Source organism: Chionomys nivalis, chromosome 1 (genome assembly GCF_950005125.1).
Source record: "Chionomys nivalis chromosome 1, mChiNiv1.1, whole genome shotgun sequence".
NCBI classification, from domain to species: Eukaryota; Metazoa; Chordata; class Mammalia; order Rodentia; family Cricetidae; genus Chionomys; species Chionomys nivalis.
The window spans coordinates 56,293,522-56,315,278 of record NC_080086.1 but is presented as its reverse complement, the minus strand read 5'-3'; the positions used below and the strand labels follow the sequence as shown (position 1 = coordinate 56,315,278).

General features: G+C 46.0%; 1 protein-coding gene across 1 annotated transcript in view; it reads right to left on the bottom strand.

The window, feature by feature from the left end:
* Lrig1 (leucine rich repeats and immunoglobulin like domains 1) overlaps positions 1-21,471 on the bottom strand; it is a 101,529-nt gene extending 80,058 nt beyond the window's left edge. Inside the window, exon 1 of the mRNA XM_057764877.1 lies at positions 20,751-21,471. Coding sequence (XP_057620860.1) covers positions 20,751-20,992 — 242 coding nt within the window. The 5' untranslated portion in view covers positions 20,993-21,471. The remainder of the gene's footprint in view (positions 1-20,750) is intronic.
* Positions 21,472-21,757: the final 286 nt, after the last annotated feature.

Here is a 21,757-nt window from a genome sequence, read left to right as displayed (position 1 = left end):
AAATCATACTACTTGTCTCTTTTTAAAATGATACACACAGATTCTTCATCAACAGCCTAGATATGCCCCCCAAAATCAACACGTACTTACCTTATACCCCGGCAATTCCGCATATACACATCCAAGAAACAAACCCTCAAACAAAAAACGCACACATCGACAGTCAAGCCAGGTTTTGTGGTGCATGCCACATCCCGGCGTGCAGAAAGCAGAGCAGAGCTACAGAAAAGAACTTGTCTGAGGGGGAAATTCACAACTGCATTATTCTTACTAGCCAAAGGGTGGGGAAAACCCAAATGTCTGGCTAATAAATGAATAAACAATGTGCTACATCCAAACAACAGAATGTTATTCAGAAGGGGTGAAGGGATGGACAGATGGCTCAGTGGTTAAGCACATTTGCTGCTCTGACAGAGAACCAGTTCAGTTCCCAGCACTCGCATCAGAATGCTCACAAGTGTCTGTAACTCCAGCTCCAGGGGAGGCGATGCTCTCCTTTGTCCTCTACGAGCACCCATACATGAGAGCAAAGAAACAATAATGTGTACATATGTAAGAACTTTGGAAATATTAGGCTAAGCAAAGGAAGATGGCAGGCATGACAGGCCAGGTATTGCATGTTTCCAGTTACACCCAACGTTCAAACCAGGCAAATCAACACAGAAAACAGATACTCCTAGACAATAAAGAAGGAGGGTTTGTGCTCCGGCACAAATATAAATAAATATAAGATATAAATTTAAAATATAAAATATAGAGATAAAAATATCCCTGAAGTAATGATAACAGCTGCATGCTGCTGGACATACTAAGAACTCAGAACCTCAGCGCGTAAAAGACAACAGTGGTATTCAGACTCTATCTCGATTAAGCTGTTAATTAAAAAGAAAAAAGCTGCTGGATGTGGTGGCGCATCCCTTTAATCCCAGCACTCAGAGGCAGAGGCAGGTGGCTCTCTGCTGAGTTTCCAGGACAGTGAGGGCTGTATAGTGAGACCCTATTTCAAACAAAAGAAAGAAAGAAGGGGGCTGGGAAAGGGAGGGGAGGTCAGAGGGGAAAAAGCCCCACTACCTCAGGACTCAAATTCCAGACTGAAATGCTACCTTACTTCAACACCACAAAAAACAATGTACAAATAACCTTTGCCTCTCCTGCTATAAGATACAGGAGAGACCAAAGTACCAACATTTATGGTAAGCCTGGGATACGCCATCACCCCCCCCCCACACACACACACACACACATACACCAAATTACCTCTTTTCTGCTTCTCAAAGGACACACTCGCAGGCTCAGCCAATCCTCGAGGTACAAGATTTGAGCTGCAGCTGATCCTCCCTCCCACAGTCTCTAGATTTTGAAAGAGTTTTTTTTTTCCTTTCTTCTTTTAAGTAATTACTTTAAAAAGCTATGGACAGCAGGGCTCCCAATGGCCAGCCATTCAAAAATTAAAAAGAAGCCAGAAGGCAGGAGGAAATGTCAGTGCATTGGGGAGAAATAAATTAGTCATATTAAGATTAGAATCTAACCTCTTTCTGTGGTTGGGGCAAGAGGTTTTAGAATAATAGCATGCTGTTTCTCGAAAACTCCCTCCAGAGGAAAACTTGGGAGGTGCATCTGTCTGGTTCTGGAGTCAGGCTAGTATTTACTGACTTTGGCTGAGGAGTCTCTATGGGAGAGGCCAGTGACTCCCTTTGCACAGTACCTGACCCTTGACAGTCAAGAGCAAGCTCCTGGACACCCTAAGCACCACACTCCAGCACCACTGCAGCCAGCAGAGACACAGTTAGCTGGGAAGCCCCAGAGTCTAATGGAGCCAGGATGTTAGCCAACATCAAAGAGATTCTACTTGCTCCCCTGTGCAATAAACTCCTTTCACCCAAGATCATTCACACTCCCAGAGTGCAAAGTTCGCTCCGAGACTGGTGGCCTTCTCACTCGAACCGTTTTGGCAAGTTCCCCTTGGCCTGGTTGTTCATTAATACATAATCAGAACATTAAAAGTGTTGTTCCTTTTAGGAAGACTGTGGCCAATTTAGTAAGACACTGTTCCTCGGATGGGGGAACCATTTTGAACCTGGTAGAGAATTCAAAGACACGCAGACCGGGAAAGGGTGTAGGGTACATACTCACAAACACACAAGAGTTAAGTATTTTACAAGATGTTTTTGATATTCCCACATGGCAAAGGGGCAAAATAAAAACAGTTATCTCACCACAAAAATGCCCTGATGTTTCTTTCCCCTTAATCTTTTTAACACCAAATGACTCCTCACTCCAAAGGCCTTTCCAGGAAGTGGTATCTGCGCGGCAGGAAGACAAATGAACGAATGATGTCTTATGCACAGTATTAGAGCTGTCTGCCAGCACTGCCGCAGTCGGCTACTTTTACTTTTCAAATCAGACACAATGACAACTCACTTTAGAGACCATGTTTACTTTGCTGAAAGCCACATTCTAAACACAGGCTTGTCTGTAGAAAGGGGGCAGCTTATGGTCCAACCTTGTTTATGTTCCAAGTAGGTTTGACAGAAAAACCACATCAATTTGTTTTAAAATAATTTCCATTTGCTGGAAGCTGTTCCTGAAGGGTTCTCGGCCATGCTAATCTGCTCTGATTCCTACCAGCTGTAGGTACCATGCACACTGGCCACAGGCAGGGTTCCGGGGTTGAGTGGGCTGAACTGGCTCCATGGGGGCCACAGCCTGGGACCTACAGAGCCGCTATAATTCTGCAGAACGTAAGTGCAACTCGAGTCTATTTTTAAAAAAGGAGAGAGAGAGAGAAAGAAAGAGAGAGCACATGTCCTGCTTAAGGGCCCAAACTACGCCATGGCCCCAGGAGCACAGCTTTCTACAGAACTAGACCTGCCCTGTCTCAGAAACACCAGCTCTATAGAGTTCAACAGTGCTCAAGTCTCAAGTCCACAGTTAAGGACACCGAGGTAATTACTGGATTGAACCTAGGAAAAAAGGAAACTTTAAAAGGAAATATCTGTGAGAAGTCTTGAAGACGAAGAGACAGCAAGGCGGTTTTCTGGACACGGCAACAGAAGACAAAGGGGACCTGGGAACGGGAGCGTGTCAGAAAGGAAGCACAGCTTCCCTGAGAGTGTCGCGTTCTTAAGGGAAGCCGTAGCAAAAATCTTAAGAATCTTCCTATCAATAGCAACCTAGACTCGGTGACAGCCTAGGGAACTAAGAAGTACAGAAATAATCATGCACAAAAGGATGCCTGGCAATAGCTATGGTTTTGAAAAGCTTAGAGGCTCTGTATCAGGCAAGGTTTAATTATGACTCAAACCACAAGTTTTATAAAGTTTAACCATAGAGGAAATACTCATAATACTGAGTCTTTAAAACATAAGTTGAAATTGTTGATTATCCAATACCAAGTACCAGCCCTGAAATCATATACTACAAGTAACAGTACATGGACTGAGCAGATTGTATTCATATGCTTAGGAACACACACACACACACACACAAAGAAATGGAGGCCATGAATTTGAGAGAGAGCAAGGGAGGGAATGGTGCATGGAAGGGCTGGAGGAAGAAAAGGAAGAAGAAAAATTATGTAATTATATTTTAAGTTAAAAAAATAAAAGACAATAAATAAACAAACAGTTAAATAAACAATCCCCAAACCCATAGTTTGAGCCAGGCATGGCATGGGGCTATAATTAATCACAGCCCTCTGGAGGCTGAGGCAGAAGGCTGTGGAGTTCAAAGCCAACAATACCATCATCTCAGAACAAACACCAGTAATCTGAAGCAGGTATTCAACTGAAACACTGATGCAAATTTATACAACAAAATGATATTTATCACTGAATAATGAAGTTAATTATCCTTTCTTTTGTAGATTGCCACTGATTTAATAATTACTAACGTTTATTACCATATAAATTAAAAATAATTAAAGACATGTTCACTAGACTAAGATGACTTTGCTCAACAGAACAAAGCCGCCTCATAAAGCGCCTCTCCCACCTAGTACAGGTCGCCAGGTACAAAGGCCCGGGCAGAACCCCAGCCCAAGACCTCCTAGTCATCAAAACCAACACAGGAGGAGCTCACGCAGAACCCCACTCCCCAGTGCCCTCTGTTAGTGGCATCTCTGTGAAACTAACTGCCCAGCGAGAGTCAGGTCAGCAACAAACCCTTCGTGAGGAGAGGCCTATGTGTTTAAGGGTGGAGTAGGGGCTAAACTGTCACACCTGAGTTCCACACAGAATGGGGTCAGATTTACAAGTCCATAGGGCCAGAGTCTCCTGTTGTGTATGTCCCTACAACTCTGTGTTACTGCTCTGGCTTCGTCCCCTGAAGGTACAGTAACCAGCCCCGAATGCCATTTGTACTCTAGTCAAGGAGAGCGATCGTTCCCTCTGCCAAGAGCAGAGGAAGAAAAACAACCTTGGCCTAACCGTGCTTTCTGTCAGGGGAGGTCTTAGCAGAGTGACCAAGAGCTCAGGCAACCAAAACCAGCTGCCTGGCGAGGGCTCAGCATAAGCTGAGCAGAACAACCACAAGGGGAAGGGTGTCTAGACAGCCTTAGTCTAAGTGAGAAGCAGCCCTCCCAAAAACAGACTCCACCAGGCAGCTCGGGCAAAAGAGCAGAATAAGAGACCATGTCAACAGTCCGGAACTACACCACGGGTGCCCCGGCCAAGCACAACTCAGAAGAGAACTGTGCAATCTGGCCCACCTGCCAACGACAGCCATGGGGAAGATTCCAGCAAGGAAGTGGAGTCCACGTGGGAAAAAGGTCCCACGCAGAGCTTCCACTGCTTGTCCATCATCTTTTAAATTCCAGTTGTACGACATTAAAACCTTCCTGTTCTTCTAAATTTTCACATGTGCACTTGGTAGAAGATGAAGGGGATGACCCAACAAAGAGGTCAATGGAAAGTGGACAGACACAGGAACCCTGGCAAGTCTGGGCTATTCTGCCCTATTAGCTCTACTGAATTTAGAAAAGCAGAGAGAAAGAATACCAAGGGCCACAATCTGGCTCAATCAGTAGGCTAAATGCATGAGGCTCTTTGATCAATTCCACCCTTGAGTAAAGCAGGTGAGGTGGTACAGACCTGTAGGGGCAGCACTTGGGAGGCAGAAGCAGGAGAATCAGAAGTTCAAGATCATTATCTACTTGTTAGTATATTTGAGGCCAGCCTGGGCTATCTAAGACCCTGCCAGAGGTGGAAAAAGGAATGCCAGTGCTCTTGTCTACATCTGTATCTGTACTGCCTGGGCATTTTATGTGTTCCAGACTTCATGCTAGATTCTGGGAAAACAACGAAGCATTAGAAAGAAAGCCAGTCTTTGCTGTCAGGAAGCTTAGGGTGCCAGATAGCAACTAAATTAACACCCTGAAAAGTCTATATGAAGTACGGCAGGGTCTTCCAGATGGGAATCCAAGTCGAAAGGAATGCAAACAATAGTTTCCAGGGGAAGAAACATTTAAGGACAGACAGGAGCCTCCAAGACAAAAGACCCTTCCTCCAGACATACACCAAACAAGCTGGCAGTACAGAAGCTGTAAAAACCTTGGGCATGGTAGCATGGGCAGATGGGACCAGGCAGGAAGGCAGTAGGACACACAAGAGTGACTGGGCAGCCAACAGGAGGAAGTAAGTCTAATCTGTGACTCTGCGAAGACCCCTTGTGGCTCCAGAGGAGCTGCGAGAAGGCAGGGACAAAACAGATGTGAGTTCAGCAGCTGTCTACTCCTGCCTCGTCTACACGACAGAGAATATGTACTTTTTAAAGTTCAATGTCAAATGTACCGTAAGAATAAGCAACCAGCACCTCCCTTCATTCCTTCCAAGCCTGCATTCCTCATTCTAGAATGAAGGGTTGGGGGCCACGGGTCACTGGTGGTCACGGCCCTCTCCTAAGACCACATGTATCCCCAGCACACCCAGGCCAAGGCATGCCAAGGATTTCAGGCAAGTATAAACTCCATCAGCAGGCTAAACTGTTTATATGTTCTTGAGTTAAAAATACACCGCTTGGGTCAGCGTTAACACCAGGGCCTTATCACCAGGCTGTTTGTGCGCTGGTTACACAAGGCTGGACGCGGACCTGCCCATCTTTTAGCTGAGCCTCGGTCTGCAAACTGTCTAACGATACCTCCGTGAGATTACTATAAAGCCACCAAATCCACACGCGTTGGAGAAGAACACTTTCCAAACCCAAGGACACTTCACTGCTTACAAATAGTTTACTCTTCCTGATCCCCAAGCATATAATATTCGCAGTTGCTCCAGAAACCAAAGAAACATGCAACAGGAACACAAACCACAACCTAAGAGAAACAATAAACAACAGATGGCAAGGCATATGTGCACGCTGCCACCCTTCTCACCAAAGAGCCGGAGCACAAGCCAGACCAGGAAGAAGCCCGTGCTTCAAAATCGCATTTCAGACACCATTAGAGTACCAACTGTATACTGAAACTGTGCTGGGTACTCCAGCCACTCAGAAGCAGAGAAGCCAGTGACTGGCCTCAAGGAACTGAGACTTGGAAAGAAAGGGAAAGGGCCAGGACTGGTCTTAGAGTATTCTTTCTACTACGGTCGTGTGCACGTGGACTAGGCGCCTAACTCCAGCAACTGCTAGACCTGACTGGTTCTTTACCAACCCTGAGCCTGGTGCATAAAACACACATGATGTATCCTGCTATAAAAACATAAACTGTTAGTACTCTACCGGCTTCAACCATGTGTTAGGCATTGTCATTTCTTTGTCAATAAAGTGGGCACTTTAATCATCCTTATCTTACTTGAGGAAACTGAGGCAGAGAGAGACCAAGCAGATGCACCAAAGTCACTGAGACAGGCTGCCAGGTTCTAGGGATACCACTCTTAACAGAAACCACATGGCCACTTCACCTCCCACCCCATAACCACAACCTGTGACACGAAGGAGCTCACAGAAGATGAGAGCACCTTGAATGAACCATGGACCTGCTTAGGGCCTTCCTTGGTAATCAGAAGCTCAACTGGTTTAAGGAGTTCAAAACAAAAGCTTAGCTCACTCCGACTCCAAAGTCACACTTGCAGTTGCTGGTGACATCTAATAGCGGGTGTTGATGACATTTCTTAAATGTTATCTGCCCCAGAGACAAAGGACGGGGGTCCTATACGTAAGTTGGCTGTGGCACTGCTTCCGGATAGAAACATTCCATTTTAAGTATGGAATCTCACGGTCAATTACTCTGCCGTTTTCACCTCAATGCTAGTGTTTTTAAACTCTGACTACAGTTTTCCAACTGCACTCTAACTTTAAGCTTTTATGTTTCTTCTACATTTAAAAAGAATGCCGTTTCCCAATATATAACTCCCAGATGTAGAGTTCACCGATGATTCATCTACAGAACAAGTGTTCTGAGACATCAGCTCCAAATAGAGGAAGAACTTGGAATTCCCTCCTCTCTCAGAGCTAGAACTTGCCTAAATCCGCTCTGTCCAACAGTTTGTTTTCAATTATATTTCCAAATTCTTTAACAATAACTGCGCAGCTTGCGGCACCAACACATCTGACTCTCTGAAGCGGTTCTCAAGCAGAAAGGAGAAAATGAGGAGGAAGAAGGAAAAGGAGGGCTCTCCACAACTTTTGTTTAGGTCAGAGATTCTCTCCAAAGGTTCTCTCTCTCTCACACAGAGGCTGACAAACCACACAGTCTGACTGCACGGTGCAAAGCAATGATCCTCACTAGCTGACGAGGGCCACCCAGATCCTCCACACAGCCGTGCCTCATGATTGCTAATGCTCAAACCACTCCCCTTCAGTCCTCTACATAGGCTGACCTGAGACAGTAACATCTGGACGCTAAACCTCTGAAGCCCCTGGAGGATCAAGCAGCCATGGGATCCTTTCTGCCCAGAAAGAATGCACCAACCCTTGAAAGAGAAAAGTCCAGAGGCAACAAACAAACCTTGTCTGGTGATTCGTAGGTACATGGACTTAAACATTTCCTATGACTTTCAAGACTAAGTGAGGTGAAAAGTTACCTAATCAGACTGAGAATCTTTCATGAGAAGATTAGACATAAATGATAAATTCGTGGAAGGTAACAAGAGTGACAGAAAATGACACCATATATGAAGCTCATGGAAGGGTGGGAAATCATTTTGCCTATACTGATCTAACAGAACATAAAAGGGTTGTTTGTTTTGGTCTTTTGTTTGTGTTGACAGGTTCAAATCTAGTCCAGACGGGCCTTGAATTCAGCCTACAGTAAGTGTTGGCTTTGAACTCCTGATTCTTCTGCTTCCACTTCCGCAGTGCTGAGACTTCATGCAGCACACATATGGGGGGAGGGTTCACATGTACATATGGAGGTCAGAGGACAACCTCATATGTCATTAGGTACCACATGATTTTTTTTTTCTTTTGGAGACAGGAGACACTCTCTCGCTGGCCTGGTACCCGCTAGGTGACTAAGTTGGTGACTTAGTGAGCCCCAGGGATCTTCGGGTCTCTACAGTTCCAGCATTAGGATTTCAAGTCGTCTAGCTTGGATTTTATTACATGCATTCTGGGGAGAGAACTCAAGTTCTCATGCCTGTAAGGCAGTACATTAATAAGTGAGCCATCTCCTCAGCTCTTAATGAGAAATTTTGTTGTTGTTGATTTCTTCTTTCCGATACAGAATTTCTACGTATAGCCCTGGCTGTTCTGGAACTTGCTCTGTAGACCAGGCTGGCCTCGAACTCACAGAGATCCACCTGCCTCTGTCTCCAAGTACTAGGATGTACTAAAGGTCTGTGCGACCATGTCGGGCAAAAATTTTTTAAAGTAGCTTTTTGGACTATTCAGTCCTAATGTCGTCTCTAATTCCTGCTAAATGTATGTCAAAAGGTTCCAAGCACCACTAAAGGCTCCTCCAACTTCACTCTATTTGGGTCTGCAGCCCCAAACAAAGATCCAACTTCCAAGAGCATGCTCTAAAGAAAAGAACAGAAAAACATCCTTTATAAAAATGCACATAATAAAGAATGCATAAAAGGGAGAGCCCAAGAATCTCCAGTGAAGGCAACAGCAATCCCACATAAAAGAAGATGGCCATGAAGAACATGGAAAACGGGGGATGGGGAATGGTCCAGTTGTGTAAAATCCACACTGTACAGACACAAGGACCGGAATGGAGATCCCCACCACCCATGCAGTTAGTTGGATAAGAAGTCATGTGCCTGTAACCTCAGCACCAGGGGAATGGTGGCACCAGTTTCTGAAACCTTTGGCAACTGAAGCAAGCCAAAAGGATGAGCTTCAGCTTCAGTGAAAGACCATTTCAAAATAAAGTGCAGAGCAACATAGGAAAGACACCCAACATTGGCTTCTAGGCTCCCCTGCCCCTCCTCCCACAAATAACTTCTTAGAATAAGGAACATAGAAAACAAAAGCTATGTGATAAATAAAATCTCTTATTTGGCAGGAACCAAGATTTTCTAAAAACAATGTTAGATCAAAAGGAAACCCATAGATGGGTAAATCTGGTGTTCACTGAACAGCAATACATTAAATAATTTTTTAAAAGGAGAGAGAGACTTCAAACACTAGGGAAGGAAGTCACTGAGCTGTACAGAAGTTAGAACGCTGAGTTTCTGCATCAAAAGGCACACTGAAAAGCTCCCTGGGAAAATGGCTAAAAGTTACTCACAAATCAGCCATGCCCCTGCACAGAACCGAAGGACAGAGCGGTGGGTGTGTCCTTCCTTGAAGCTGTTGCTACTGAAGCTGAAAGACTACCAGTCTTAGGGACAACTTCACTGATAACCACTCACCGATGGCCAGCAGCAGCCCTAAGAAAACCCTACTCAAATGATTCTGTAATTTCTTGCCTTTTCTCTAAACCTATGTTCCTAAAAAGCTAAATCAAAGATATTAAGTTTGCAGCTTCCATACTTTTCTTTGGCCCAGGAGGGAAAGGCAATCTAACAATACTCCAACCAGAATGCATGGGGCCAGTTCCCCAGATCTCAGGTTTTTTTTATTTCTGGATTATTTATATAAGGATGGTACCCAAGTCTAAACACGAACTCATTTATGACTCATATACACCTTGTACACATAGCCTCAAGGCCATTTTATACACTAATTGTAATACTTTGTACATGAAAAATGAAGTTCCCAGTATGGAATTTTCCACTTGTGGTGTCACGCCAACACTCAGAAACTGTCAGATCTGAGGCACTTTGGACTTTCAGATTAGGAAAGTTTCACCTGTGCTTTCAGATGCAGTATTTGCTTCTCCTTGATAATAACAAAGGCCCATTGGAGGGTCCCTCACTGAACCTCTCCCCTGATGCTCCCTGTCTCCTCTGGCTGCTCTGGGTACCCATCTGCAGATCCCATGAAGTACTTTCAAGTAAGCATCCTATACATAGACCATTTATTCTCTTACCAGCAAATCCAAGGAGTAAGTTCCTTCCCCCTTTGCCTCCACTAAGCTAGAATCTGAAAATGTGATCTTACATCCTTACAGATAGGAAAGTAGGGGACCAATCCAAGGTCACACCACCAGTCAACAGCACAGTCAGGATTCAGGATAGCCCCCACCCCCGGTCTTCTGAGACTGAGCCACAGCTAGTCTCCATTCTATCCCACTCTTATTATCCGCAGCTTTAGAGAAACTCACTCTTTCTTTTTGGTCAATAGTTTTCTCCCCATTTAGTCAAGAACTCCTTTAAGAAGTTTTTAAGCTCTGGGCTCCTCTTCTCCAGAAAGGTGTACTAAGTACCAAGCGTTTCCAAGGAGACTCAGCCTTGCCTCTTATTCCCCTCGGGTTCAGAGAAAGATATGGAAGCTGCAAATTTCTATCTTCAACCTTTTAAGAGCTTCACTGTTTGTTTCTTTGCTTGCTGTTTTTGTTTGTTTGTTTAGGCAAGTAAAGAGCCAGGTATAATGGCAGCATGTACTTGTGACCCTAGTCACAAGAGTGCAAGAGACTGAGGCAGGAGATTGCTGTGAATTCAAGACCAGCTGGGGACACACAGAGGAGGGAGCTTGTCTTGAGAACAAACAAACAAACAAAACAAAAGGCAAGAAAATTTAAGGACATGCAACAAAGTTCTACAGACTCCAAGTCATTAACACTGAGGTGAAATAAGTTTCTTGGGGAAGCTGCTCAGAACTGAACATAATTAAACCATTCTTAAACAGTATTTCAAACAGACTTAAAGAATCTAAAACTCCTCTCAGGGACTGGTGAGATGGCTCAGTGGTTCAGAGCACTTCTGCTAGGTCATGAGGCCCAGACTCCAAATTCCAGGGCCCATGTTGGGTGGCTCACAATCATCTGCAATACCAGCTCCAAGACATGTGACTCACTCTTCTGGACTTCAAGGGCACACATACACACATGCACACACGCACACATTCACATACACACACGCCATAAAAACACATGAACACATAACAAACACATATACATAAATAAACCACTTCAAAAATAAAATAAAAATTTTATCAGAATTCCTAGTTTTTCTTGGGCAAGGCCAAACACATATATATAAACAAACTACTTCAAAAATAAAATAAAATCATAATTCCTAATTTTTCTCTTGGGCAAGGCACAGCCTCTTCCATGAAAGGAAACGACCAGGGGAGAAGACACAGACTTTGGATCTGAGGAAACTGTGAACTGGGAGTGAGGCAGTCTTGGTAGCTGGAAAACACTTGTTTTCCCTTGGTTTCCGCCTCTCCTCTCCTGCAGAGGAGGGGACAATCCCTCCCCACTTGAGCAGTGGCTTCAGCATCCATCACTTGGTTGCATCAACAACCCACTTCCTGGAAGCTCAGAGCTCTTCTGGCTGTTTATAGAGTTTTGCAAACACTAGGCGCTCATGTGCCAGAAACTCACACTGTCCCAGGTGGAGAAAGGAAGTTGCACACACACACACAAAAAAAAAAAAATTATTTTAGTAAAAAATAAAATGAAAGGAGGTATGTGAGCACAAGGCTGAACCAAGATACCACATCAGGAAGGGGACTGGAGAGAGTTCTTCCCAGCGCACAAAGCAGAACTCAAGCTCACAGTCAGACCCTCACATTGGGTTCGCCTGTCTCTAAGTCGCTCTTAACTCTCCGGCGTATGTTTTTATAAACTGAGAATCCACTGTGAATGCTATTCTAATCAAATATGACAGCAGTTTAATTATGCTCACCAGATCTTTGAACTTAAAATGACATGCTGGATGGGTTTTTAAACCACTAAACGCTCTATAATTTACCTAAAATTAGATCTTCACATATGGAATATGAAAATCATCGATTTATTTGAAAGGAATTCCTCCAACCAACAGAGAGACAATAGAGAAACAGAGCCACAGACTTCTCTAACACAAACCACTCGGTAGCCATGAGGAGGAAGCATTTTTCTAATCTGTGTGAAGCTAAAAAGGAACCCAGAGGGTTCCAGGAAGCTGGCTCTGAGCTTTGGGGGATTTTCTTATAGGGCGCTTCTAACTCTATTTAAAGCAGACTCAAGTAGACACAGCTGGAGGGTCAGGCCCTGCAAAGTAAACAAGAGTTAACTCAATTCAGATTCAAGACTTAGCTACAACCAATAGCTAATTATCCCTACATTAAATAATAATAATATCTAAAATACCACTCTTAAATGACCCATTGTAATCATATTTGCTCACTAATAGATTGCAATCAACAATAAATAGGTTGGAAGGAACCTCCCAATTATGGGATCTACAGAAAAAGAAGAAAACAAATGAGAATTGCACATTCTGGCAAGGAGCTCGAACTTAAGAACTTTTAAACACTCTCCATAAAAGCAAAGGTAGGAAAACAAATAACATGTAATCTGAGAACATTAAAAAACCACAGTACGTGAACCATGTGCTGAGTAAACATCCTGCAAATGCATAGTTTGTCAAAATTCCCTTTGGAATTCTGATTCATTATTTTTCAGAACTTGTTCATTTACAGATTTCTTCAAAGTCATCTTTTAGTGAATAGTTGCCATGTGAATGCTACATCCCCCAAAAGCTGTTCAGTGTAAACCCTACACATTTACAGATTTACTTCTTTAAAACACTGTAGAAAGGGAGGGGACACTGAGGCACAGAGCCTATGAGACAGACCATGAGTTGGTAATTATGAAAGCTGGCCGACATTATTAATAAACTGGTCACTTGTCTCTCTTCACAAGATAATGTTAAGAGGACAACACCCTACATTAGTAGAGTGAGTTCCTTTAAAGTAGCTCCATGGCAAACATTTCCTTAACTCAAAATTGGTTTGAAGGCCAATCTTTCTAGTCATCGCAGAAGAATAAAAGTTCTCTTGGCAAGAGGCTTTGTCCCAGTCAGCTGACAGTTTTCACTGTCCTTTCTTATTAACCAACCCACAGTGCAAATGCTTCAGATGCAAAGGCTCTCAAAGGCAGAGCCCTGGAACCACAGGACCTGGAGCTGCCAGGGCTCTACGCCCCAGTTCACTCGGCCCTAATGGTCCCTAACAGCCATCATCAAGTAGGTAACCCAGAACAAAGAATTTAACAGTGTGATGTGTGCTCTGCTGAGATGAACAGTGAATTGTTTGAACAACAAATTATACATTAGTAGAAAGGTCAAAGGACAAGCAGGGGGAGCAACTCCTCGCTCTGCACAAAAAAGCCACACAAGGCAAATTTTAAGGGTGTTTGCTTTGTTTTTATACCAGCTTTTAAAATAATGGGAAGGGGCTGCTTGTGAAAGAAACCGTACTCATTCATTCATTTCCAATTCCTACTGACCATAAAAGGTGAGAGGCCTACACATCACGAAGACTTAAAGACAGACCACCTTTTCTTGTCTTCTGCCAAAACAAACTCAAGGAGCGGGGATTGGAACCAGCATCCTGGTTCACAAGGAAGCAGCAGTGATGAATCCAGCCTCGTGGAGATGAACGGATTGGTTGTTAGCACAGTGGGCCTTACCGGTTAGGTTAGATTAAATAGTAATAAAGGTGCAAACAATTGCAACCGTTCATGTGGGCAAGGCTGTGAATCATGGCCATTCACAAGGGGAAAGACTCACTGACAGGTGCACCAGGAGCAATAGCAAACGGCTTTTCAAGGAACATCCTTGCCAGGTTCCTTAGATAACCCGTGTTTGCTGTCTGTGGCCCCTTCAAGTTGCCATACCATTGTAAACAGATCAAAACAAATGAAAATTGTTATCTGCCTTCAGCCAATAACTATCTCCACTCCCACCTCCTCTCCTTCAAGTCTTTCCAAAAGGAGGTGGGGACCAACAAAGATCAGCGGGCCCTAAAGACTGCAACCTAATCTCACTTGGAAGAGCACACCTGCATTCTTCCAAGCTACTGAGCTACCTGCATTTGGGTAGGGCTCAATTTCAATGAAACCTTGGGAAACAAGAGAATAAAATGATTGGTTTAAGGACTTCTCACTTTCCTGCTTTTTTCCATCCACCTTCCCCAAAGAATAATGCTAAACAGGCAGTATTTATACAACTGGAATAGATTTTAAACTCCCCCAACAATTTTTGCTAATTGTATAATTTACCGCAACTGTGTACAGCTTCCTGCCCATTTATCTGAGATTCCCAAGCACACGAGTCTACCTGGTGCAGTATTACTGCACCACCAAAGCTGTTGCTGGAGAACGATGCCTGGCTTGTGAGTGACTCATGCTATACTCCCACACCAAAAGATCCCTTCATATCAGAAAGGTAAACTTTCTCCAGGAAAGCCTTTGTCACTAAGAAATGCAACTCGGCGGGGCTGGTCATGAGAACGGATGCAAGATTTGAGGAACTGCCACCTCAACCTTCAATTGATGGACCACACAGAGGAAGCAAATGGCACGTATGCACAGTTTAACCTTCCTCATGGCAGTGACAAGATATGATACTACGATCCCTTTGGCAGGAACAGGGGCAAGGGGCTGGAGAATGGTGATACCAGAAATGGACCCTAAAAAGAACATTCCAATCTTTCCATCACTACTCCAAAGTGAAGGGTGGCACTGGGTGCCCTGACCCCTGCAAGGTGAATGGTACCACCATACACAGCAGAGTAAAAGTAAATAAAGTTCCAACCACATCATTCCCGCCTATCACATTACCAGAAACCAGGGTACAAGTATCCAATGCCCATTTCAAGAGGATGAAAAGAACTCAAGGAAGGGAAACAGAATGCAAGACCCAGGGAAAGGAAGAAACCACTTTTGAAAACTTAGAACAACTTTTATTAGCAGATTGTGTAACTCTGTTTTAGATGTCTATGCATAATATGCTTGGGTCAAAAAACAGATGATCAACGCCAGAGAGAAAGCTGAGATTTAAGTATATTTCCTACTCTGTCAGAAGACCTTCGTTCAGTTCCTAGCACCCAAGTCAGGTAGCTCACATTACCATATAACTCCAGCTCCAGGAGAATCCGAAACCTCTGGCATCTAAGGGCACCCACACTCAAGTATATATACCCCCACAGACCCTCGGTCATGCGCATACCTAAAAATAATAAAAATAAGTCTTTTTAAACCCACAACTGAAGCACTAAACTATACAAAACATGACAACATAGAAGCTAAAGTATAAAGCTTTTGGGTAAGACAAAGGATATCCACCCAAGAAAGTACGGGCAAAAACCCGAAATCTTCATTGTGTTCTGCATTCTTTGTTGACCTATTCACTTTGCTTAGTAACAGTGACCATGTTCGGCACAGTTATGTAAGTGACCAATGAATTGGTCAGACTGAACTACTATCCTAATCTCTGTCACTACATAAACTATTTGGGCTAAATCAATAAATGAATGCAATTTCCATCATACAAAGTTCAACCTCTGGGCTTCAAGGTTCATAGGAAATAAAACCAAATCTGCAATTTTACTAGAAACAACAACTGGAGATAACAGCCAGTTAGTAGCACAGAGAAAGAAGTGATGAGGTTCATCCCTAACAGACCCCACTGGCTCAATACCATGCCTAAATTGTAAACACATATTACTAACAGCCCCTAAAGCTCCCACAGACCAGACACCACTTGAGAATTTTTCCTAGTTCCCTTCCTCTGCCTGGGATATTTCCCTACACCCCCTTCTCCCTCCTGTCTCAAGACAAAGCATTCAGCCTTTGAAAGCGCATTCACTGTGAACAACAATATTAACACAGCCCAAAATCTTGCTTCTAAAAGACCCCCGGGGTTTCAAACTGCAATTGCTGAGGAGGGGAAGGTCCCCAGGAAGCGAATGTCACCAAGCTCATTCAAAACGAGCTGAAAGTTAGGCTTACCCACAAAACTTAGTCTTGCAACTTATGCGGCAGAGAAGAATCCCTTTAACGTTTCAGACAAATGAGGGAGGAGGAGGAGGACGACAACAGTGGCAAGGTCAACCACCACCACACTTCCTACAGCTCACAGCAGCTTTCAAGTCGGTAAGCCCTCTTCTAGATTTCCCTCTCACCTTTTCAAGCAGCCACAGGCTACTTTGAACAGCCACCATCTGGCTTTCCTATCTCACAGTCCTTTCTCCCAGGCAATAGTAGGTGCATATTTTAGAGCCAGGTGTGCTAAGTCACACTAGCCCCTAGCAGGCTCTGGGACATTTCTATCCACCCTGGGAGCATGCTGAGAAGGCTTTGCACCACAGAGACACTGCAGAGAAGGGAAGAGACCCTCTGGGAGGGAGCTTGCAGCCTGACAGAGGAAAAGGTCAGCCAGAGGGCGACCCAACTGGTCAGGGAAGTAGTCCAGGGAACCCAGGCAACGCAATTAACCAAAGAGGGAGGAGGCTGGAGAGCAGGAATACTGGACACCTGACAGAAAGAAGCTCCTATCGCAGCACCCTACACTGTCCCCAAGCCTTCTCAAGAGTTACTGCCTATAACACACTCAGAAGTCCCAAGTTTGTGAATACTAGTGACCATATGTAATTATAGAAAGAGACGAGCACACTGCCTCTTAAAATAGTGCCCTGAAGGGGGACAATGAGATGAGGATGTGACTCAGTTGACAGAAGGCTGGCTTACAGTAGGCAAAGCCCTGGGTTCAATCCCATGCTTACAGATATTTATCCCCGTGAGCTCACAGGAGAGTAGACGTTGAAAGGAGCAAGTACCCTCAAGATCTGTATAGGGCTGGGTGACAGAGCACCTCAGTGGAAAGCACTGTTGTGTAGCATGCCCTAGGCAGTGAGTTCGGATCCCTAGCACCACAAAAAGAAATAAATCCATCTCTATTCCAAAAAGCCTCCAACCCCAAATCAGAACAAGTTCAAGATTTGCTGAATTCTTAAAGTGATAGGAGACATACATACTTACATACATACATACAAACAGTAAGAAGGAATACGGGCCAGCTAGGCACTCCATTCAAACATACGCATCTACATACACACGCCCCAGTTTGAATTTTAAAAGGATTTGGTCATTCTAATTTGCATAAATAAGATGGAAAGTAATTTCCACAACTTTAATTCACAACACCTTGCATGCCTGGTCCTTGGAGCACAGCTGTAGAATCTGAAAGACAGAGTTCTCCTTGCTTCCCAACTGTACAGTGACAGCACAGGCCATTTAAGTGCTCACACCAGCAAAGCTAGATTTGAGCCACCCAATTCAGATCTGCAAAGTCATAATATGAGAGAAACAAATCAATAAACTCTTACTATTGGCACTCAAGATGACCACATTTGGTGTCCTTTCCTAAATGTCCTTGCTTTTGAATCCCTGCTAACTTCCCTCCACAGAACAAGAATCCAAGGCCCAGCCTCCTTCCTCCCGCTCCAACAGGCCATCGGTTACCATCAGAATGTCAAACAGCATTTTGTAACTAAACTCTCTGCTCAAATCTAGACAGGTAAGAAAGAGTCTAAAGTAAATCCTCTTTAATACCTCAAACAGCTTCTGAAATCATGCTCTCAAAAATAGTTTCAAGGAAAGCAAACACGTAAGTTCTAAGAAGTCAGCCTCTTCTACGGTTCTGGGAGCCGGAGTAAGTCTTGGCAGGATTTGGTGCTATTTCTGAATGTCCTGATTGGAGCATGCCAACCTCACCTATGCAATGAGATAGGCCTCAATTATGCTCACCACCCTCAGTTATCCTCAGCACTGGAGAGGACTCTATTTCCCCCCAGAAACACCAACCTGAATTCTATTTACTACTAAAAAGTTCTAGTCTCTCTACGCTTGGCCTAAGAGCAACTCCAAAAGTAGATGGACTGTTTACAAAAGCGGGAGGAGTCCTGTAAAGCCATAGGTCCCTAGATATCTCAAACCCACAGCCTGAAACTGTTTGAGCAGGCTGCAGTTACTTACTTCATAGGCTTATAAACTAGCTCAAAGCATTTTCTAGACACAGTGGCCTCAGAAGGTATAAATTCATGAAAATACAAGATACTATATTATATACGGTGACTTTCTCTATGTGTGTCTTGCCACATCAGAGCCCAGAGTATGAACATCTTTATGGAAATCCCAGACGGAAAGCAATGGTTTGAAATCAAAGTGTTGGTATCAGAGATACAGCGTGGAGGTAGCAAGCTTGCCTAGCACACTCCAGACCTTAGGTTCAATCCTCAATATTGGGGGGTGGGGGAATATTTTGAGAAATCTGAAGGTTAGAAAACAATTCATACTTGATTTCATTTTGAGCAGAAATAAAAAAAATTTCCAAGTATTTTTCAAAGGACACCCTTTGTGTGTGTCTCTGTGTGTGTGTATATGTGCATGTGTGCACGGGGGAGGCACATGTGCGAGCATGTTGTATTTACCACATGCTAACCAAAAAATCGCACGGCTTGAATCCTAAATCTAATCCGTTAAAGCCATCCTCAGCAGAGGCAAATCTCTTGAGGCTCAAAATACCTAGTCTGGTATTTATTGATCATTACATTCTGTGAGTAAAAGAGAATGCAACTTTAAAGGTATTTATGCTGTGTGATTGTCTAAAAATGACTAACTTGTAAGTTCTGCTCCAAAACAGGGCAAGGCAAGGTGGGTCTTGTGACCTAGGAAAGTGCAAATAAGAACACTCTGTCCTCTCCTGGAAGTAGGCTTGGAAACGGAGAACCTTCCTTCCTCACAATGACACCAACACATGGCTTTGCAATTCTCTCTCCCAACAGGTGAGCACTTAAGACGTGATTCTGATTCTACACACATGGTTCTAATATTTAATTAAAAAAAAAAACTACCTTAGTATACAAATAAAAACCATGTTCCCAGACTGCCTCAACTATTAATAAATAAAATCCTAGCGAAGAGCAACAGTGTGTTCATCTCCTGGTAACTAACCACAGGGCCACTGTGCTCAAACCCATTCTAAGACCACTCATTTTCACTAGTGAACTCCGGAGAGGAAGCAGATCCTGAAGAAAAAGCCTAAGGGTAGCAATGGTAGCTAATGGGTCTCGGCCAGCTGCAGGGCTCACACAGCAGCTTGCCCCAGAGATGGAAGTAAAGACCTATGCCTCATTTTGAGAAAGCACAGGGTCTTCCTGTTAGAAAGGAACTAACTTCTCCCCGTACTGGCAGGCCAATCCTGCGCCGTCGATTTTCTCTTTCTGAAACAAGTGTCATGACTGAAGTTCTGCTGCTCCTCTTCTAGGTCCTAGGAAAGACATTCAACTGAGAAGCAGACTACTCAAGCCAGGCCTTTTCTGGAAGGTACTAATAGTTCTAGAGATGCTAATTACTGATAACCGAGGTCTAAGTTTCTAAAAAAGTAACAAAGCTATTCCATCCCACTGTGCTTACAGAAACCGAATGTCTTTTCATTCCTGCCAAATCCCCTGTAAGAAGCATTCCACTAACCCTTGACAGGCCCCAACCCCAAACAGCCCAGAAATGCCCCTCTGTGCGGTGAAGCCAATTGACAGAGCCAGCCAGGCCCCTGGCAACCTCTCCAGAAGCAGCACTACACCACAACTAACTTGTGCCATTTATGGAGGAGAAACTCGAGGGTGGGACCCACCACGGTGGATCATCAAGTCCAAGGGGGCCCCAGGGAACAGACGGGAAGGGATCTGGAACACAGTTCCTCTACATGGCAGTCAGGCGGAAAAGGGCAAACAAGAACTCTCAAAGCTCCTCAACTCCTGGGTTCTCCAGGGCAGGGACCCTTCTGCCCTGGCCAATACCAACTCAAGCCACCATGGTCTCTAGTGATCAGGGGACAGCAACACACACTCACTAATAAATAATGTAAACAGAACGAACATTGGAGATAAGAGTCACCTTCATTCATTACTAACTGGAGGCAAGCTGGAACTCACACACCAAAGATCTGGCTTGGTGGAGAGGAAAAGGAGGAACATACGCCCACCGATCCTGACATAGGCTCCAACACTCGCGTGCACACAAATCCGCTCACCTCCATTCTTCACTCACAGACACCCCACACACACGCACCTCCTGCTCGTCAACACACTCACTCACCTTCAAGTCACAAACCGGTGGCTCGCCTCCACACCCCACACTCGCAGGCCTCCAGACTCCACGAAGCACGCTCAATCCCCCTACACTCATGTCCTGAACCCGCAGAAGAACACGCGTTGCAAGACATGCTTCTCCTCTAGAATCCCATGAGATAGACGCGCTCACCTTCAGACCGCAGAGACACAGACCTCTCCCCCGGACCGCCACGCGCGACCTCCACCAGGCCACCCACAAGTCTCCCTGCCAGCAGAGTGCACTCCGCACCCTCCCCGGCTGTGCACACCCGCAGCCCCGTCCCAGTGACAGCGCCCGGGCCAGCTGCAAAGGTGATACTCACAAGCTCCGTGTCCAGGGGGGCAAGTCCCGGGGCAGCGTCGTCAGCCCGCGCCCACTGCAGTCCAGCGAGTCCCCGGCGCAAGTGCAGGCGGCCGCGCAGGGCTCCCGCGAGCCGGCCTGGGCGCCCGCCGACTCCGGCCATGGCAATAGCAGCAGCAGGAGCAGCGGCGGCGGCGGCGGCCGGAGCAGAAGGCGAGGCGCGAGGCGCGGGGCCCCGAGCACTCCCGGACCCGGCCGCGCCATCTTGTCTGGAGCGCGCCGCGAAGCCGGGGCGCGAGCGCTGCCGAGGTGCGGGCGAGCGAGCGGGCGGGCGCGGGCTGCGCTCGGCGCTAGGCTCCGCACCGGACCATGGACGCCCGGCCCCAGTCGGCTCGGCGGCCGCGGCGCTCAGCCGGCACGTTCAGCCCGGGCCGCTTCGCAGCGCCCTGCGGGGAACGCCACCCCCGCGCCCATCCGAGCCGAGCCCTGCGCGCGGCGAACTCCGCGGAGTCCTGCGGTGAGTGCTCGGCTGCCGCCGCAAGTCCTTCCCGCCGTGCTACGCGTCGCCTCCCGAGCCCGGGCGCGCACGCCGATAGTCGCCGCCGCTGAGGACGGAGGACGCTTAGCTTCGGCCTCTGAGCGTGGCGCGGGCGAGCATCTCAGGGAGGACTCCGGGCTGCGAGCCGTGCACCCCACGCGTCCCACCGTCCCGGAGCGTCCGGAGCGCACCGTGCCTCGGCGCGGCGAACAATCAGCGGCCAGCCGCGCGGCGGTCCAGCCCCGCGGCCCCAGGCCCCGCCCCGGCTGCTCGCCCTCACACACCCCTCGGCTGGGGCCCGCGGGCGGAGAGCGGCCCACGTTGGACGCCGGGCTGCAGAGTGGCGCCCCGCCCCGCCCGCCGCTCATTGGCTACGGGAGCCCCACCGGGCTACCGAGGCCCGAGGAGCGCTCGCTCCCCCCCCCCCACGTCCCGCCTCCGCTCGCTTTTCCCACCCAAGGTGTGAAGGGCGGGGACTGGGCGGGGAAATG